Source organism: Bubalus kerabau, chromosome 16 (assembly GCF_029407905.1).
Source record: "Bubalus kerabau isolate K-KA32 ecotype Philippines breed swamp buffalo chromosome 16, PCC_UOA_SB_1v2, whole genome shotgun sequence".
Lineage (NCBI taxonomy): Eukaryota > Metazoa > Chordata > Mammalia > Artiodactyla > Bovidae > Bubalus > Bubalus kerabau.
Window position 1 is genome coordinate 6,924,574 of NC_073639.1, and position 18,480 is coordinate 6,943,053.

The 18,480-nt window shown below is 38.5% G+C and overlaps 2 protein-coding genes across 3 annotated transcripts in view; both read left to right on the forward strand.

The window, feature by feature from the left end:
- Positions 1-18,480, forward strand: part of PLRG1 (pleiotropic regulator 1) — a 162,232-nt gene that overhangs the window by 61,916 nt on the left and 81,836 nt on the right. The window lies entirely within an intron of this gene.
- Positions 9,046-17,063, forward strand: FGG (fibrinogen gamma chain). Of its 2 annotated transcripts, XM_055550935.1 has the most exons (10): positions 9,046-9,276; positions 9,378-9,422; positions 9,604-9,787; positions 9,899-9,992; positions 11,468-11,598; positions 11,895-12,028; positions 12,945-13,129; positions 14,570-14,847; positions 16,154-16,323; positions 16,842-17,063. In XM_055550935.1, exons 1-10 carry the CDS (start codon positions 9,205-9,207, stop codon positions 16,854-16,856), a joined length of 1,308 nt encoding a protein of 435 aa, XP_055406910.1. In that variant the 5' UTR covers positions 9,046-9,204; the 3' UTR covers positions 16,857-17,063. The 2 variants fall into 2 exon arrangements, with proteins under 2 accessions (XP_055406910.1, XP_055406909.1); XM_055550934.1 differs by having other exon boundaries at positions 16,154-17,063.

Below are 18,480 nucleotides of genomic sequence, written 5' to 3' on the forward strand. Positions count from 1 at the left end.
TGTATTCTTTAAGGACTTAACTTTGAACAGGAAGGACTAAAGCGCAATCACAGTAAGGTGGTAAACTGACCTAAGTAGTTACAATTTAAAACAAAGATACACGTCTTGCAAATGTTTATTTGCCCTCATTCAAGATAGGAGCTTAAAGTAAATGTGGGCATTAAGTAGGAGAAGATGAATCATTTTGTTGATCTGACAGCATTCTTCTTACCTTCTCTTCTTCTTTGGGAATAGATCATTGTTTTTCTCCAAAGATAATTTATTGGACAAAATGATCAGAGTTTCTCAAACAGAAAAATGAAAATTAGTGGTGAAATTTCTTTCATAGGGCTGCTGCTTCTGCTGCTAAGTCGCTTCAGTCGTGTCCGACTCTGTGCGACCCCATAGACGGCAGCCCACCAGGCCCCGCCGTCCCTGGGATTCTCCAGGCAAGAACACTGGAGTGGGTTGCCATTTCTTCCTCCAATGCATGAAAGTGAAAAGTGAAAGTGAAGTTGCTCAGTCATGTCCGACTCTTAGTGACCCCATGGACTGCAGCCTACCAGGCTCCTCTGTCCATGGGATTTTCCAGGCAAGAGTACTGGAGTGGGGTGCCATTGCCTTCTCATAGGGCAAGGGACCTCAAATTGCAAATTTCATGAAGATAGAAACAAACCAACCAACCAGGAATGCAGTCAGGGACCAAGTTGGCACATCAAAGGCTTAAATCTAACTTCTTCTCCATTCCATTTTGTGTCAATCCAGGGCGGCCTCAGCACGTTCCTTTATCTCCAGTCAGTATTAAAAAGGGCTGATTCTTGGCCATTTTCGGGCTCTTGATGTAATTCCAATTAGGATAATCATCTCTTAACCCACTCAGTGCTTAATTTCTTATATCCCAGCCATAGCACTTTGTGAACACCCCTGCACTCAGCCATATGCTGCCATGGACACATCCAGTGAAACTTTCTTTGAAAAGTTAAGAAGCTCAAAACGCAGTCTGTGACTGCTACCCCACCCTCAGGGAGAACTCTGTATTACCTGTCTCACTTTGTTTTTCTGTCTTTAATTTACATAGTGAAACTAAAAGCACATTGTTCATAGACAAGGAAAAAATTTCATTTTCACTTTCCTTGGGCTATTTTTATAAACTAAGCAAATATTCTAACAGATAACTTTTTTCCCTTAGTGGTATATTTTAGCTATTAAGTTGGACTGATTTTCAACAGTGTCAACAAGTTATTTCTTTTTGCTATTTTGAGGAAATCCAATTCTAAAGAGTAAGGCTGTAAATTTAGCTTAGATCTGGAAATGGTTTAACGTTAGAAAAATAGACTTATCATTGTCAGCATTGATTTGAGTTTCTTTGGACCACTCAACTGATGTATCTTCCTTTAAGCTACTGAAAGAATTCAATTCATCAAGTCCTATTTACTTGAACCATGTGGTCAGCATTGAAAAACTGCTTCCTTTTAACCTTGGACTGAAAATACAAATGCAATTATAAGATAACTAAAATCCAGGTTTAAGAGACAGTAAAAGCCAACCTCGTTCCTAACCCAGAGAAGAAGATAGATAGGCAGATTAGGTAGACAGGTAAAAGAGATGTAAATACATGTTCACACAATCACACAGACACATGCATGCTGCTGCTGGGGAGTCCCTCAGTTGTGTCTGACTCTTGTGACCCCGTGGACTGCAGCCTGCCAGGCTCCTCTGTCCATGGGATTCTCCAGGCAGGAATACTGGAGTGGGTGGCCATTTTCTTCTCTAATACATATGCATATACACATTAATTTTTAAAATCCATAAACTCCACCAGCAAACCATTCTAACAATGAATAAATTTGATTCTCATGATAACATTTTATATCTGTATATCACCTTAGATTAAAAAGTGCTTCATTAATGGTACTGATGAACCTATTTGCAGGAGAGGAATAGAGACACAGGTGTAGAGAACGGACTTGTGGGCACAGTGGGGGAAGGAGAGGGTGGGAGAAATTGAGAGTGGCAATGAAATATACACTTTTCCATGTGTAAAATAGATAGCTAGTGGGAATTTGCTTTACAAGACAGTAAGCTCAACCTGGTGCTCTGCTTGACCTAGATGGGTGGGATGGTGGGAGGGGGGGAGGTGGGATAGGGGGTGGGGAGGAGGCTCCAGAGGGAAGGGATGTATGTATACTTACGGTTGGTTCACGTTGTTGTATGGCAGAAACCCACACAACATTGTAAAGCCATTATCCTCTAATTAAAATGTTAAAAAATAAAATAAAAATAAGCACTTCATGGTTATACTTGCAGTCATGGTTAAGAGCACAGGTACTGGACCCATGGGTTTGGAACTCCATGTGCCACAATGACCTCGTGTATATCACCACAACCTCCCAAAGACTCTCCCTCATTCATAAGATGCAGATAATCAGATCTACTTTCAAGCGTGTTGTGAGGATTAAATGACAGATAATACAAAACTAATACAATTATGTAAAATTCAAAAATAAAATAAAATTTAAAAAATAAGAAAAAAAACATCATCAACTAAACTGTAGCATGACATCAAATATAAGGAAGATTCTCAAAATCAGTGGTTCTCTATATTATTCTTTCAGGCCTATAACATGTGTCACAGGTTAGGACATCTTAAATTTAGCTTTACATAACCCAATTCAAATTCAACAAACAATTTGGAGCAGAGATGAACAAAAGAGAAAAGGGAACTCATAGAGTGAATGATCAATGTACATGAAGATCATTAGCAATAGATCTTCTATTTTTAAATCAGAGTATAAATAATTGGATGATAGGGGATTTGGGAAATTATTAAATCAATAAGCAAGCCCATTGACCTCTGAATTAAACAAAATGATTATTTTGGCTTAAATATTGCCTATGCTATTTTCTCAGAAAATTAACTGGGATACAGAAGAAATTTGATTTAAGAAATATTCTTCTTTCCTGGAATTCATTAATCATTTATACTTTATCGGAGGGGAAAAAATGTATCCCAAACATGGAAGACAACAAGTAGTTAAAATTTAATAAAACCCAAGTGCCTGGATGCAAGGCCAGTGCAGGTCACTGAGTCACTGCTGGTCATTTTCCCTCAGAGAGCATCTTATCTGATAGGACTCTGATTCAGGACTTTAGAGTCTGGTGAGAAAAAGAAAACAAGCCTTTTCTGCAAAACTGTGATAACACATATTTGATCCTAAGGCAAGTCAGCCCCAAACCAGAATATACTACACTTCCAAAATTATATAAAAATTTCCAGTTTCTCCAATTTAAGTGTTTATTAACCTTGTATATATGAAGTTATATTATATATACTATATATATATATATATAGTTAGTGTGAAGTTATAAATTGTTATAAATTTATAATTGTTGAAGTTATAAATGGAGAAGGAGATGGCAACCCACTCCAGTTTTCATGCTTGGAAAATCCCATGGACCGAGGAGCCTGGTGGGCTACAATCCATGTGGTTGCAAAGAGTCGGACATGACTGAGCAACTTCTGTGTGTGTGTGTGTGTGTGTGTGTGTATAAATTGTTACCTTAAATTCAATAAGTTGATATTTTATGGTCTTCAGCAAAAAGAATCTCAATGACAACATGCTCTGCCCAACATGCTTACTGGTAAGATGCACAGCTCTTCATGAGGGCAAGTCGACTGGTCCTAATATTGTTTCATCTGTGATAAGTGGCCTTTCCACCTAAATTACTCTCTTATCTAGGAGAGAAATGCTCTCTCCTCTTGGGCTTTGAGAGAATAGCATTAAACATGTATATTACCATATGTGAAACAGATCGCCAGTCCAGGTTCGATGCATGAAACAGGGTGCTCAAGGCTCGTGCACTGGGATGACCCTGAGGGATGGGATGGGGAGGTGGGAGGGGTGTTCAGGATGGGGAACACATGTACACCCATGGTGGAATGTCAATGTATGGCAGAACCACTACAATATTGTAAAGTAGTTAGCCTCCAATTAAAATAAATTAATTCAAATAAAAAATAAAAGAATCAGCCTGCAGTTCATTGCAGATAACTTCCCAATTATGCTAACACCATACTAATGCCATATACTGAATAATTTTTTTCTATCATCCCCTATGCAATGTCAACTTGATCATATTAAACACCAACATATATTTAGGCCTATATCTGAAGAATATTTATCTATCTACCTACCATGGTCCAGTATTGCATTGTTTAAAAATTATGGATTAATAACATGCTTTAATGTTTGAGAGATAGTTTTGCCCTCATTTTTCTTCTTGTTTAGAATTTTCCAAGATAATTTTCTTTTTTTCATTGCACTTTAGAAACATCGTACCTAACTCTTTTTTAAAAAGGAAGAAAAGGAGAAAGAACAACAACAACAAAATCAAATTTAGCCTTATTATAATATCAATACAGTTCTAAACTATCACAGAAATAATTGACAGTTTTATTGAATCTCTTTATTTAGACATAGAGCATGATTTTAATTTTCACCAGCTCTTATTTTATATCCTGATAGCATTGTTTGGAATTTTTAATAATATCAATCTTGTTTATTTCTTGTTAATTTCTCCTTAGATATTTTATCTAGTTGTATGTGTATGTGTGTGTGGTACAAATTATATATATAAGTACATTTTTTCTTCCATTGTGTATTTTCACTAGCTGTTCCTTTATAGAAGATGGCTATTGGTTTCTAATTAATAATTTTTATATATCCACCTTATCAATAGCTACTTTCTCATTGATTATTCATTTCCCTTTACCTAATTACCCTTGCCAAAGTCATTTGCATTTAGAATTTGGAAGTTTTAAGTGTTATTAGAAATGCAAACTTTAAAGACCTACTTCCAGACCAATTCAATTTAGTGTTATCAAATCATTATGGAATGTTTAACACACTTATAGGGGCTTCCCTGGTGGCTCAGATGGTAAAAATCTGCCTGTAATGCAGGAGACTAGGGTTTGATCCCTGGTTTGAGAAGATCCCCTGGAGAAGGGAATGGTTATCCACTCCAGTATTCTTGCCTGGAGAATTCCATGAACAGAGGAGCCTGGAAGGCTATAATTCATGGGGTTCCAAAGAGTTGGACACAACTGAGCAACTAAAGCATACATACATAATATTTTTATGGCTATTGCCATAAAATGGATATTAGTATTTACAATCTAATAAGGTGGATGCAGCATGTATAGGTTGCTGAAATGCTATTAAAGAGGAGAAGCTGGCCTCCAGAGCTTGGGTTTTGGTTTGGGGGAGCAGTAGTAATAATAGTAGATTCTCAGTCATGTCCAACTCCTTGTGATCCCATGGACTATAGCCTGCCAGGTTTCTTGGTTCATGGAATTCTCCAAGCAAATATGCTGAAGTGGGTTGCCATGCTCTTCTCCAAGTTTTGGGGAAGTAGGAATGAATACACAGCCAGAGATGCAGGAGTGTATGTGAAGGCAATCCAGACTGCAGGAGAAGTGTATAAAAAAGGAAACATATCTGAGAGATGGGACAATATGGTTTACATTAAGGATGTTGTGTGATTCAGTCTGGCCAGACCAGAGAGTATAGGAAATAGAATCAAGAGAGAAAAAGTAGCAGTGGTAGGAAGGGATGTCTATTATGTTTACTTTCACTGTGATGGGAGATAGAAAGGTTTTTGTGCAGGTGAATATCATAATCAGAGCTACATTTACAGGAAGATGAATCTGTCTGCAGTGTGACAACAGGCTTAGAGCAGGAGGCCATTGAAGAGGAAGGGAAATCAGTTAACAGACAGTGTGCACAAGCAGTCTCAGTCAATTCAGTCACTCAGTCGTGTCCAACTCTCTGCGGCCCCTTGGAATGCAGCAGGCCAGGCTTCCCTGTCCATCACCAACTCCTGGAGCTTACTTAAACTCAAGTCCATTGAATCAGTGATGCCATCCAATCATCTCATCCTCTGTCGTCCCCTTCTCCTCCTGCCTTCAATCTTTCCCAGCATCCGGGTCTTTTCCAATGAGTCAGTTCTTTGCATCAGGTGGCCAAAGTATTGGAGCTTCAGCTTCAGCATCAGTCCTTCCAATGAATATTCAGGACTGATTTCCTTGAGAACTGACTGGTTGGATCTCCTTGCAGTCCAAGGCTCTCTCTCGAGTATTCTGCAACACCACAGTTTAAAAGCGTCAATTCTTTGGTGCTCAACTTTCTTTATAGTTCAACTCCCACATCCATACATGACTACTGAAAAAACCATAACTTTGACTAGATGGACCTTTGTCAGCAAAGTAACGTCTCTGTTTTTTAATATGCTGTCTAGGTTGGTCATAGCCTTTTTTTTTTTTTTTTCAACTAGCAAGCATCTTTTAATTTCATGGCTGCAGTCACCATCTGCAATGATTTTGGAGCCCAAGAAAATAAAGTCTCTCACTGTTTCCATTGTTTCCCATCTATTTGCAGTCTAGACAAGAAATAAACTGGCCCTCTTAGCATATTGGCAATGGAAATAGAAAACAGCAATAAAACAGAAGTGACAATGAGAAAGCAGTTTTAATAATAAGTTTCAACAACTGATGAGATGAATAAACCAGGAGGATAATGAAGACTGTGTGGCTTTAATTGGCTGATGTTTGGTGATGTGATTGACAATGATTGGTAAATCAGAGAGGGTAACTATTAAGGAGGAAGGAAAAGGCAACACATCTGGTTTTAATGTATTCATTTTGTTACAATAATTATTATTTACCCAGTAGGAGCATTTATCTTTGTTTCAAGTCAAAACAACTATTTCTTTGTAAAGATTTAGGATTAGACATTGAAGTATTAGTATTTATCTCAATTTAGATGTATTTCTCCCACTAAATATATAATGAAAATTTGCGGTAAGCTTGTTTCAGAGAATGAAATGAGGGATATTAAAAGGAGTAATAATGATAGTACATAATTATAAATTATTAATTGGAGATGATAATAAACATACTGTCCCAATATACAAGGAAACTTGAGGGTCAGAGTGAAAAGGACAGCTCCTGCCTAGTTTTTGCCCCCTTTCCTCCAGTTACGCTCCTAGTCAGTATATGCAACATGGATTTTTCTAGCCCCTGCCTCCTGTAGTCAGGCTTTGCTCTGAAGTAACGAGCTGGAACCTCAGGAAAAACAAAATAGGCTCCTGACTTGTTTCCCATCTGCAGCAGGTATGGTGCTACACCAGCTGATACTTCTAGACAAAGGGAGGAGCTGAGCTCAAAAGCTCACTGTGCTGTTGGTGAGAATGTAAATGTATGCCACTCCTGGGCATATATTTGGAGGAAACCATGATATGAAAAGATACATGCACCCCTATGTTCACAGCAGCTCTATTTATAATAGACAAGACATGAAAACAATCACACTGTCCATCAGCAGGTGAGTGGATAAAGAAGATGCAGCATATGCACACAATGGGATACTACTCAGCCATGAAAAATGAAATAATGTCTAGAGATTATTCTACTAAGTGAAGTAAGCCCGAAAGACACATATGATATCACTTGTATGCAGAATCTAAGAAATGATGGAAATGAACTTAGCTACCAAACAAAAATAGATTCACAATATAGAAAACAAATTTATGGGTTCTAAAGGGGATGGAGGAAGGGGAGAAATAAATTAGGAGTTTGGGACTAATATATACACACTACTGTTTATAAAATAGATAAGCAACAAAGGTTTTTAGTATAGGACAGGGAGCTATATTCAATATCTTATATCAACCTATAATGGGAATCTGAACATGCATACATACATATAGACACACTTTCAAATTATTTTTAAATTTTGTATATATATACATATATATATATATAACTGAATCACTTTGCTGTACACCTGAAACTAACACAACATTGTAAATTATACTTAAAAAAATAAAATGGGTTTCCCTGGTAATCGGTGGTAAAGAATCCACCTGCCAGTGCAGGAGACATAGGTTCTATTCTTGGTCCGGGAAGATCCCACATGCTTCGGAGCAACTAAGCCTGTGCTCCACAACTACTGAGCCTGTGCTCTAGAGCCTGGGGACTGCAACTACCAAGCCCATGCACCGGAACTACTGAAGCCTTTGCGCCCTAGAGCCTGTGCTCCACAAGAGAAGCCACCCAGATGAGAAGCCCATGCACCGCAACTAAAGAGTAGCCCCCGCTCACTGCTGCCAGAGAAAAGACCCAGAGCAGCCAATGAATAAATCAACATTTTTAAATGGTTAACAAAATAAAATAAATGAAGGGGGCATGTGTCCTCAGGCAACCATCTGGAAAAAAAAAAAAAGCCCACTGCAAACTGAGAGTCTACGAAAATAATCAACAGCTGAGTAAAGGGTGTCAAAAGATGCAGACTTCAAGCTTTAAAGTAAATAAGTCCTGGGGATGTAATGTACAGCATGGTGATTATGGTTAAGAGCACTGTATTACATATTTGAAAGCTGCTAAGAGGGTAGGTCTTAAAAGTTCTTATTGCAAGAAAAAAAAGGTTTTTGCAACTATGTGTGCTGACCGATGCTAACTATATTGTGATGATCATTTTGTAATATATAGAAATATCAAATTATTATTTTGTACAGTTGAAACTAATATAATGCTATATATTAATCATATTTCAATTTTTGAAAAAGAAAAATGGCCAAAGCAGTGGGTCAGGCATTCATTCCTTGTAATAGTGACATATTGAGACCTGGTGGAAGGCAAAGTTTTCACCTGTCATTGGCACAGGTTAAAAATACTGGTGTTCCCTCATCCCCCCCGTCTCAGAATTGACTTGCGGTAATTTGGGGTATTTGGGTTATGGTACCAGGCTCCATCTGAAGGCAGGGGCAGTTTGTCCTGGCCGAGGTCAGCGGTGTGTGTGTTTGCTCTATCTGTCCTGGAAGTGGTTGCATCATGCAGCCTCCGGGCCCCTCTCCCTCCTCCTAGCGACGGTCAATGCTTCACTAGCCTTTGCAGAGAGTTGGCTTCCCGGGTGGAGCATTGAGCTGGGCCAACAAGGAGGAGCTTAGACCCGGGTGCAGAATCTAGGAACCTGATTGAACATTGGTCCGGGGCCAGGATGAGGAAGAGACGGGAAAGACGTTCCGCCCTTCTGGTAAGAAGGCCCCGTGATCAGCTTCAGCCACTGGCGGTCCTACAGTCCTTGGAGCTTAAATAAAGGGACAACTGAAGCCCCAAGAGTTACAGTTCTGACATTCCAGGCTCGGAGCCCCGGGCCCGCCGACACCATGAGTTGGTCCTTGCACCCTCCGAGTGTAATCTTCTACATTCTTTCATTGCTTTCTTCAGCATGCCTGGCAGTAAGTGTGCTGTTTACAAAATGTATTTGTTTTAAACGGAAAGCTTAAAAATAAGAAAATATCTGATAAGCAAGTGAAATTTCTCTATTTTCTTCCTCTAGTATGTTGCTACCCGAGACAACTGCTGCATCTTAGATGAAAGATTTGTAAGTCGCTTTTATGTTTCTCTCTGTGTTTGAACTGGACTTGGGCAGAGGAATTTTTATTCCTTATAAGAGATTCTTTAGCAAATATCATTTGCCAGTTTAGACTTTTTAAAAACATAGTCTAGGTTTTACCTATTTGTATTTATCAGGATTTTTAATCACACTATTGTTGTATTTTCAGGGTAGTTATTGCCCAACTACGTGTGGAATTGCAGATTTCCTGAATAGTTACCAAACCAGTGTAGACAAAGATCTACGAACTTTGGAAGGCATCTTATATCAGGTTGAGAACAAAACATCAGAAGCCAGAGAGCTGGTCAAAGCAATCCAAATCAGCTATAACCCTGATGAACCATCAAAGCCAAGTGAGAATCTAACCGCCACTGACTGAGAGAGTCATCTACGAAGTTCTTTTGCTGTTATTTTAGTGGTTCTGTTGGCTTATGTATTTTTCTCTCTCTGATCCCATATGACAGGTAACATAGAGAGTGCTACCAAGAATTCCAGGAGGATGATGGAAGAAATTATGAAATATGAAACACTGATATCAACACACGAAACAACAATTCGGTAAGCATTTTTTTGTTTTAGTTTGCTTTCCAAGACTGAGCTGGGGTTTATTCAGTATGCCAAGCTTTGGTAGAAGTAATCTTTTTATCTTTTTCTAGCTGTAGTATCTAATTGGTGTGATGCCTGACCATCTTGAAAGGGATGGAAGTAGGTAATACGAGTTGCATTGGATTGTGATCACTTTTTAATGATCATGTGAGAGAAAGATACTTTAGACGTCTTCAAACGCCTTGTGATCGATTTACCAAACTGTCATCACTCCCATTTGTCTTACAACATAAATTCAAACTGATGGGCATTTGAGTGTTGAAAATAAAATTCTTTTTATAAAAATGTCAACAAATGGGTGGTGAGGAATTTGTGAGCAGAGACATAGGAATGATCTTGGTAAATTATATTGAAAGAGTAGAAAAAAAGAACTTGCCTTAAGAGACAAGTTTGTGTGACAAACATCGTAAAATGACCTGCTGCGTGGAACCTGCAATTATGTGTTGTCCTCCCTCCTCTTGAAGGCAAAACGTCTCTGTTAACAACTTCCCAGGAACTTGTAGACTTTCCGAACATTGGGTCTCAGACACAATTTTAGTTTCTTCCTCAATTTTTATCCTAAATTATTCTAAAAGTAGCAGAAGAAATTGAGATAAATGGTGGCTGAGAAGTGGCCCAGAAGGGATTTATCACCTTTTTGGTATCAGAGGCATACTATTATTATCATTATTGGCATTATGATTTGCATTATTATTGCCCATTGTTGAGACTGAAGGAGACTATAGTGCAGAAAATGTCCAAGGTTCAGTAGAGAAACAAGTGGTCAAATAGTTTGTCTATCCAGAACCTCAGAGACAGCAGTCTATGTGCGTAATAGCTCTCTATCATTTCGGAATATGGACAAGTAGTCCTGTGAGGAACTACAAAAGCAGGATTTCTCACTTTCCCTAGCTTTTTTCTGAAGTGGTGTAAACAGAAACATTAAGAAGAAGGGGAAAATGTCTGTTGTTTTATTTTATGTAAGATAATCCCCCAGATACTTTTCCCATGTAAGTTATAGACTGAAGTCCATAAATAGATCTTCAGTTAAATCCACAAGTGAAAAGGAATAATGCTTCAGCATGTGTGAATTTCTAAACAGAGCTTTTCCTTCCCTAAGAATATTGTCCTAAGAATAATCAGCAGGTTGTCTTAATCAGACTCATCACTTATGTACTTTATTATCTGTTGCCTTTTATGCAGAAACGAAAATCAGAATGATCACTTACAGTGATATGGTTTATTGGCAAGGACTTTGTTATTTTCTTTTCCAAAAAGCTTAGAATTTTAATTCACCTCAATTTATTAATATCATTTTAAACTTTTTCCAAGAATGGAGTAATTTGTCAGGAAATAATTCTTGAGAAAATAAGGTGGTATTTTTAAAAGAATATACAACATTATTCATCTGAAAAGAATAATCTGTTATCTTATTATTTTGCTTGTAGATTTTTGCAAGAAATGTATAACTCAAATGATCAAAAAATCATTAACCTAAAACAGAAAGTGGGCCAGCTTGAAGAAAAGTGTCAAGAGCCTTGTCAAGATACAGTGAAAATACATGATGTAACTGGGAGAGGTAAGTGAAAAGTTTATGTTGAGATTAAGTTCATCAGGGCAGATATAAAAAGTAAAGGAGATTTTATGTATTAGAATGTATACAAATACATTGGACAGTGTCTAGCCATTAAATATAAACAGTCTAATTGCTTAGACTTTTCTTGAGTAGCTGAAAATTTACTTTGAAAGGAATAATGATTGAGAAATAAGAAAATACTTCTCAGGATATGAATAGTTTCTGACATGTTAAAATTTTCAAGGCTGACACAATCTTACCTGGATTTCAAACCACCATAAAAATTTCTTCTTTTTCAGATTGCCAAGATGTTGCCAATAAGGGGGCCAAAGAGAGTGGACTTTACTTTATCAGACCTCTGAAAGCTAAGCAGCAGTTCTTAGTCTACTGTGAAATTGATGGGTCTGGAAATGGATGGACTGTGTTTCAGAAGGTATTTTTCCCTCACCCTATGTATTTAATAGACACCTAATTGTTCTGCCATATGCCAGATACTTTTCCAAGCACCTTGTAAGCATTAATTCAATGACACTCACAACTTTCGTTTGTGGTAGTTTTGGCCTGCTTATTCCTGTTTACAGAGAAGGAAACTTGGCACAAGAGGCTAAATAACTTGCCCAAGGTCATGTGACTAATAAGTAACAGAGTCAGGATATAGTCTGATTTCACTCTGTACTGAGATAGGTTCTCTACTATGCTGGCCCTGCTGTAGGAGATTCATGATGGCACATGATCACAGTCTCATGGTGACAGAGGGACCTCTCGATATTTACATCAAGACCTAGGGCTGCCCATCGCAAGAAGATGGTGTCCCCCAGAGGGTGCAGTCAGGCTGTTCCATGACCAGGCCCCTCTGTAGCCTTTGCCAGCCCCAGGCATCCACTGCAAATCCTCTTGCAGTCTGTTTACCTTTGACCATTGTTACAGCTAAGGCTGCAGGGGGCACTCAGAGCAAGTGAGTGATGGGAGCTTAGCTGGTAGACACAGGTTGAGCAATAAATAGGCTGACCTTTTCAACCATCAGTACAAGAATCAGCAACATCAAGCTGATGTTCTGAAGTCCTATAGGAGTCTTTTTAAAACTACTACTAGATTACAATTTATCATGTGCCAGGCCTTGTTCTTGGGTACTTTTACATTCTCTGGTGTAATCCCTGAAACTATCCTGAGAAGTAAGCATCATTATTCCTATTTAAGAGACAGGTGAGCAAACTTAGGCAGCTAGCCCAGGGTCACTTGGTAAATGATGAAATCATAGCCTCCATATTTTGGACAAAATGGCTATGATGTTTTCCTTATGTGCACTGATAATACATTCTCTCCTTTTGCCTGTGCAATTGTGTAATTAGAGGCTTGATGGCAGTCTGGATTTCAAGAAAAACTGGATTCAATATAAAGAAGGGTTTGGACATCTGTCTCCTAATGGAAACGCAGAATTTTGGCTGGGAAATGAGAAGATTCATTTGATAAGCACACAGTCTACCATCCCTTATGTATTAAGAATACAGTTGGAGGACTGGAATGGCAGAACCAGGTACTATCAAGAAGGACTTCTAACTTTTGTTGTAGAGACACCCTGGAGTATGCACTTTCTAGCTCTCAGCAGAATAATGGGGAAAACAGTCTGACAGATATGACGAGCACATTCAACTATGTTCCCCAGAAGTCAGTCAGTTTGGCTCTTGGGCAGTCCAAGGTGCTAGGTCCCATTCAGGCAGGATCTGAGTGTTTTGGTGTAATCCACTTATCCTGGAATCATACAAAACAATAGCTAGTATTTCCTGAGCATTTATGTACCATAAATTGCACATGAAATGATAACTTAAATCCAAATAGCTCATGAGGCAGGAATTATTATTAATTCCGTTTTACAGATTAACTTTTCCAAGCTTGCATTCATTGGATTTAACTCAGGTAGTTCACCTCTTATAACCCACCATCTTAAGCTGCTATCCTGGATGGAAAGTAATCTAGCTTTTTCAGATTTCCCAGTGTTTAATGACTGGGAATCAAATCCAGTCAATCAAATCCAGGAGCTAACCTTACAATGAAATCAGCTGCCACCTTTGGTGAGCTGGAGTTCCTTCTATGCACAGAGCTGTCTGGACACTTTAAGTGTTGTATACCTCATAGAAATTGAAAACAATATCCAACCCTCTTGTTATGTCTATGACAAGATGAAATATAGTCTGTGCCCAAATGTATATTTTTATTTTTAACCAGAAAGTATAATACCATGGTCAGTAGACCTTCTCCTATGAGAACATCCTCCATTTCCTAAGTCCTGGAGATCAGGGAAGCTCAATGTTTTCTAGAAATCTGTTTATGCACCAAGGCCCATTCTTCCCTGCACTCCATAGAATTCTGGCTTTCATGTACAATTATTTTCCAGGGGAGAATCTCTCTCTGACCCTACAGTTCATGTTTTGTAGGGTACACAGGAATCACTCCTTTTATGTGATGCTCAAGGAAATTCTCCTTGCCACTCCCACATTTCCTTCAGAAAGAAAAAACCCTCTAGACGGTATGAGTGACTAGTGGAACTATAGCTCCTTTCAGCTTGCTGCATTTATTAATGGACACTCACTTTCAGATAATTAATGTGGTTAATGAGAACCGGGTGTACATGCTACATGCTGAGATAAAAGTGGAAAATGCGAAATTAGGTTCATCCGTATATCTGGGTTAGCTATTAGGATACTATAGGCAAAAAGCATTCAGGATAGCTGAAGTTTTTAGTTTTCCCTTGGATGTCCTGAAAGCTTCTAGACCCATCCTGGGTGGTGCTGATGACCTTGAGACTGTTCCCCATACCTGTTATCCCATGCCAGATTTGTGAAAAAATTTGTTCAGTGACCACATTTCAGACTTATGAAGCAAAGTTTAAAATTCCTAACAATTGTCCTATGAAAGAAGGAACTTCTGAGATGACTTATAAGGGTCAGGGTCTAAGATCTCTATTCCTTCTTTGTAGCACTGCAGATTATGCTTCATTCAAGGTGACAGGTGAAAATGACAAATACCGCCTGACATATGCTTACTTCATTGGTGGAGATGCTGGAGATGCGTTTGATGGCTACGATTTTGGCGATGATTCTAGTGACAAGTTTTTCACCTCCCATAATGGCATGCAGTTCAGCACTTGGGACAGTGACAATGATAAGTATGATGGCAACTGTGCCGAACAGGATGGATCTGGTTGGTGGATGAACAAATGTCACGCTGGCCACCTCAATGGAGTTTATTATCAAGGTATGGCTTTCTTTCTTAATACATGAATTTGTGTATGATCTATATTTTTATAAAAGTAAATATAAGGAAGAAATAATTAGTAAAGATATTGGGAGCTTGCTATATAGTTCTTTATTTTAAGCCAGAATTGGATAATTCTAGCTTATACCTGAAATTAGCCCCTCTATAGGAAATCCACCTGCTGCAAACTATGCAGTGATATTCATAATGCTTCCATCAAGGTTGATACTTTGATTTATGGTGTCTCCTCTAGTCTTACCCTATATATTATCTGGATGGACTAACATTGCCATGTCTATGCTGTTAACACAGTAGCCTGGCTCAGCTTCCCATGAGCTCTGTGTCAAAGGGAATCAGTGAGCAGTGTCTAGAGGAATTAAGTGAAGGGCAGGGATATATTGGAGAGTCTACAGGTCCATGAAAGTTGGAGAAGAATCCAGCCTGAGGAGTGTAGATGCTTATTTTACCACAGGGGGAGGGCAGGCTATAGTTTGCCCTAAGGCTGGAGTAGTTCTGAGCACTGGTTTTACTTACTGACAAACTATTGGAATACCCCAACAGGTATGCATGGGGAAGTCCTCACCCATGAAAATGAGTGATCTTACCTTCTCAGGGCACTGTCCTAGCCAAGAGGTGACTTGGAATCCTCTTAAAACTACATACATTTACCTTTTGGTTTTCACAATATGTTTTTGAAACCTAACTTATCTTTGCACCAACAAACCATGTAATTAGAAAAAATTCTCAAGGAAGGTGCCCAGGCAAGAATACTGGAGTGGGTTGCCATGCCCTCCTCCCGGGGATCTTCCTGATGCAGAGATCAAACCCAAATCTCTTATGTCTTCTGCATTGGCAGGTGGGATCTTTACCACTGTGTCACCTGGGAGGCCCAATATTTTCCAGTAAAATTGTGATTTCAGATGACCTGAATCCAACCGATGAGGAATTATGACTGCCATTCTAACCTGTTTTCAGGAAGAGGGTCCATAATAGCAGAAACTAGCATGACTTAGCTTAGGGAGAGAGACCAATTAGGGAAATGCTGGACTCTAGCCCTGTTAAGAGTGAATACATTTAACTTATGAGTGTGGCCAGAAAACACAATACAGATGTAAAGTTTGTTTAATAATAAGTTTATGTCAATTGTAAATCAAGAATTTGAGTCTCTATGGATATTTTCAGCTAGTAGATAGCACTATAAATCTGATGTAAATGACAGTGGACTTCATAACAGACAGCTCTTTATGGACTTTCTTAGGGGAGGAGATTCAGGAGTGGTGATATGCAAATCTATACTTTGTTTCAGGTGGTACTTACTCAAAAACATCTACCCCTAATGGTTATGATAATGGCATTATTTGGGCCACCTGGAAATCCCGGTGGTATTCCATGAAGAAAACCACCATGAAGATAATCCCACTTAACAGACTTGCCATTGGAGAAGGACAGCAGCACCATCTGGGGGGAGCCAAACAGGTCGGAGTAGAACATCACGTTGAAATAGAATATGACTAAGTCATTTTGCCCTGAGCTGTTCATTCTGTTAACCCACAAAGTTTCAGAAACTTTCCTGAAATTTTCTTCTCATTTTCTCTTACCATATTTATTAATTTTAAGTCTTTCTTTAAGGATATTTAGCCCTGAATGGCAATTAAAACTCACTTTGGACTGTATTCCCAAGTTACTAAACAGAGTTATTATAAATTTGTCTATTTGATGAGATAATATTTTAGCTTATTTCCTAAATATATAATAAATTCATTGTGATATTTTGCATTTTTTGATATTTTGCATTTTAATGATCACACATAATTGGGTCTTGGTGATTTTTTAAATTATTTTAAAAATAGTTTAGTATATACTAATATAACAGGAGCAGACTTTAGGAATTCAAATGCCTAGGTATTTCATACCTCTAAATCATTCCTATTTAATTATTCTTTTTTAATGGAGATAATTATATCTTTTTAATGTATTTTTTGTTTCGATCATAGGCTGGAGACGTATAAAAGACCATTTCAAAAGTGATTTACTTTTTTAAAGAACTTTATCTGAAAAGAAAAAGATAATATTTTTCCTATGGGACAATGGACTTGCAAAGCCTCACTTCATTTTAAAAGTAAAAAGAACCCATGTTGAAAACTCCACTAACAGTTTTATGCCGGTGATAATTTATCTACATACCATTTCAATAAATATTTTGTTTCCTAAGACTAGATATGTGGTACCTTTTATTGACCATTAAAAACCATCACTTTCCTTCAATTTAATACAGTTAGGCAATCATCAGTAGTTGCTTAGTCCTCACTTTTTGCTAAACATTACCTGGCTCTTAAGACTTCCCGGGTGGCTCAGACGGTAAAGCGTTTGTCTACAATGTGGCAGACCTGGGTTCGATCCCTGGGTCGGTGAGTTCCCTGGAGAAGGAAATGGCAACCCACTCCAGTACTCTTGCCTAGAAAATCCCATGGACGGAGGAGCCTGGTGTCCATGGGGTCGCAAAGAGTCGGACACGACTGAGCGACTTCACTTTCACTTTGGGGAATTACAAAGGAAATAGAAATCATGGCTTTTGCCCTCCAGGGCTTATAAGACAAATACAGAAAAATACAGAACCCCAAATAACAAAGTTTGATATAAAAACATAAACACAAGTCACAATCACACAACAGTTTATGGTACCTGAAGTGCAGCTGGAGACAAGGCTGGGGATTCTCTCAGCAAAGCCCTTGAGCTCCAGGCTCCTGTGGCCATATGTGGGCCCTCAGAGAGAACTGCAACTCAGAGCAGAGAGCTCCAGGGAGCAATCTGCCCAGCCCCTCACTGATGACAAGTTGAGTGGAATGAAGCCATTATTGCAATAGCCAGAGATCAAGAATCTCCAGTTTCTGTAAGGAATAGCTGCGTCTACATAAGCTGGGATAAGGTTGACTATGAAAAGTGACTGATTTTAGGCAGGGGAAGATCTGGTTGTTCTGAAGTCCTGAGGATTGACTTTGGATTGCCTTCCCTTTCACAGTTTCTTTCCTAATTCTCTCACTTCTTTCTTTTCATGAATCCTGATTTTAAAAGTATCCTATTGAAGAGATAAACAGTAAGTCAACTTATAGGTATACAATCAAATACTTTTGAGACTTTGGAGAAATAGTAACAAGATTCATTGTATGTAGCACTCATTCATGTATGCATGAAGCATTCTTTCAACTATTTATTGACTGCCTTCATTGTTCTAGCCCCTGTGCTGGCCATAGTAGCATCCTCCTTTCTCCTAATACCGTTCTATTCCATCTAGTTCTCAAGTTCCAGAAACAAGGAGTAAGTCTTCCTTATTCCTCCCTCCCTACATCATCAAGTCTGTCAAATCTACCTTCTGAGTATTTACTATATTCATTTCCTTCTCTATACTCACTGCCCGCATTCTAGTTGGGAAATATATCTCTTGCCAGGATAATGACAATTGCCTACTTCTTGTATTCAACATGCTCCCAACCTTACCTGTTTCCAGCTCATCGTGCTCCAAACCACCTCTAAATGCAGAATGCATACAATCTACCCTTGAGAATATTAAAATCCTTTGGGTGAGCTATTTGATCATAGAACAGTCATGTGAACATAAGTTTTAGTATAACAATA

Bases quoted from the DNA above. Each gene is read 5' to 3' on its own strand.
- FGG (XM_055550934.1), top strand. From the start codon at position 9,205: ATGAGTTGGTCCTTGCACCCTCCGAGTGTAATCTTCTACATTCTTTCA. The intron at 9,993-11,467 runs GTAAGCATTTTT...TTTTGCTTGTAG, and splicing joins ACACACGAAACAACAATTCG to ATTTTTGCAAGAAATGTATA. The intron at 14,848-16,153 runs GTATGGCTTTCT...ACTTTGTTTCAG, and splicing joins CAATGGAGTTTATTATCAAG to GTGGTACTTACTCAAAAACA.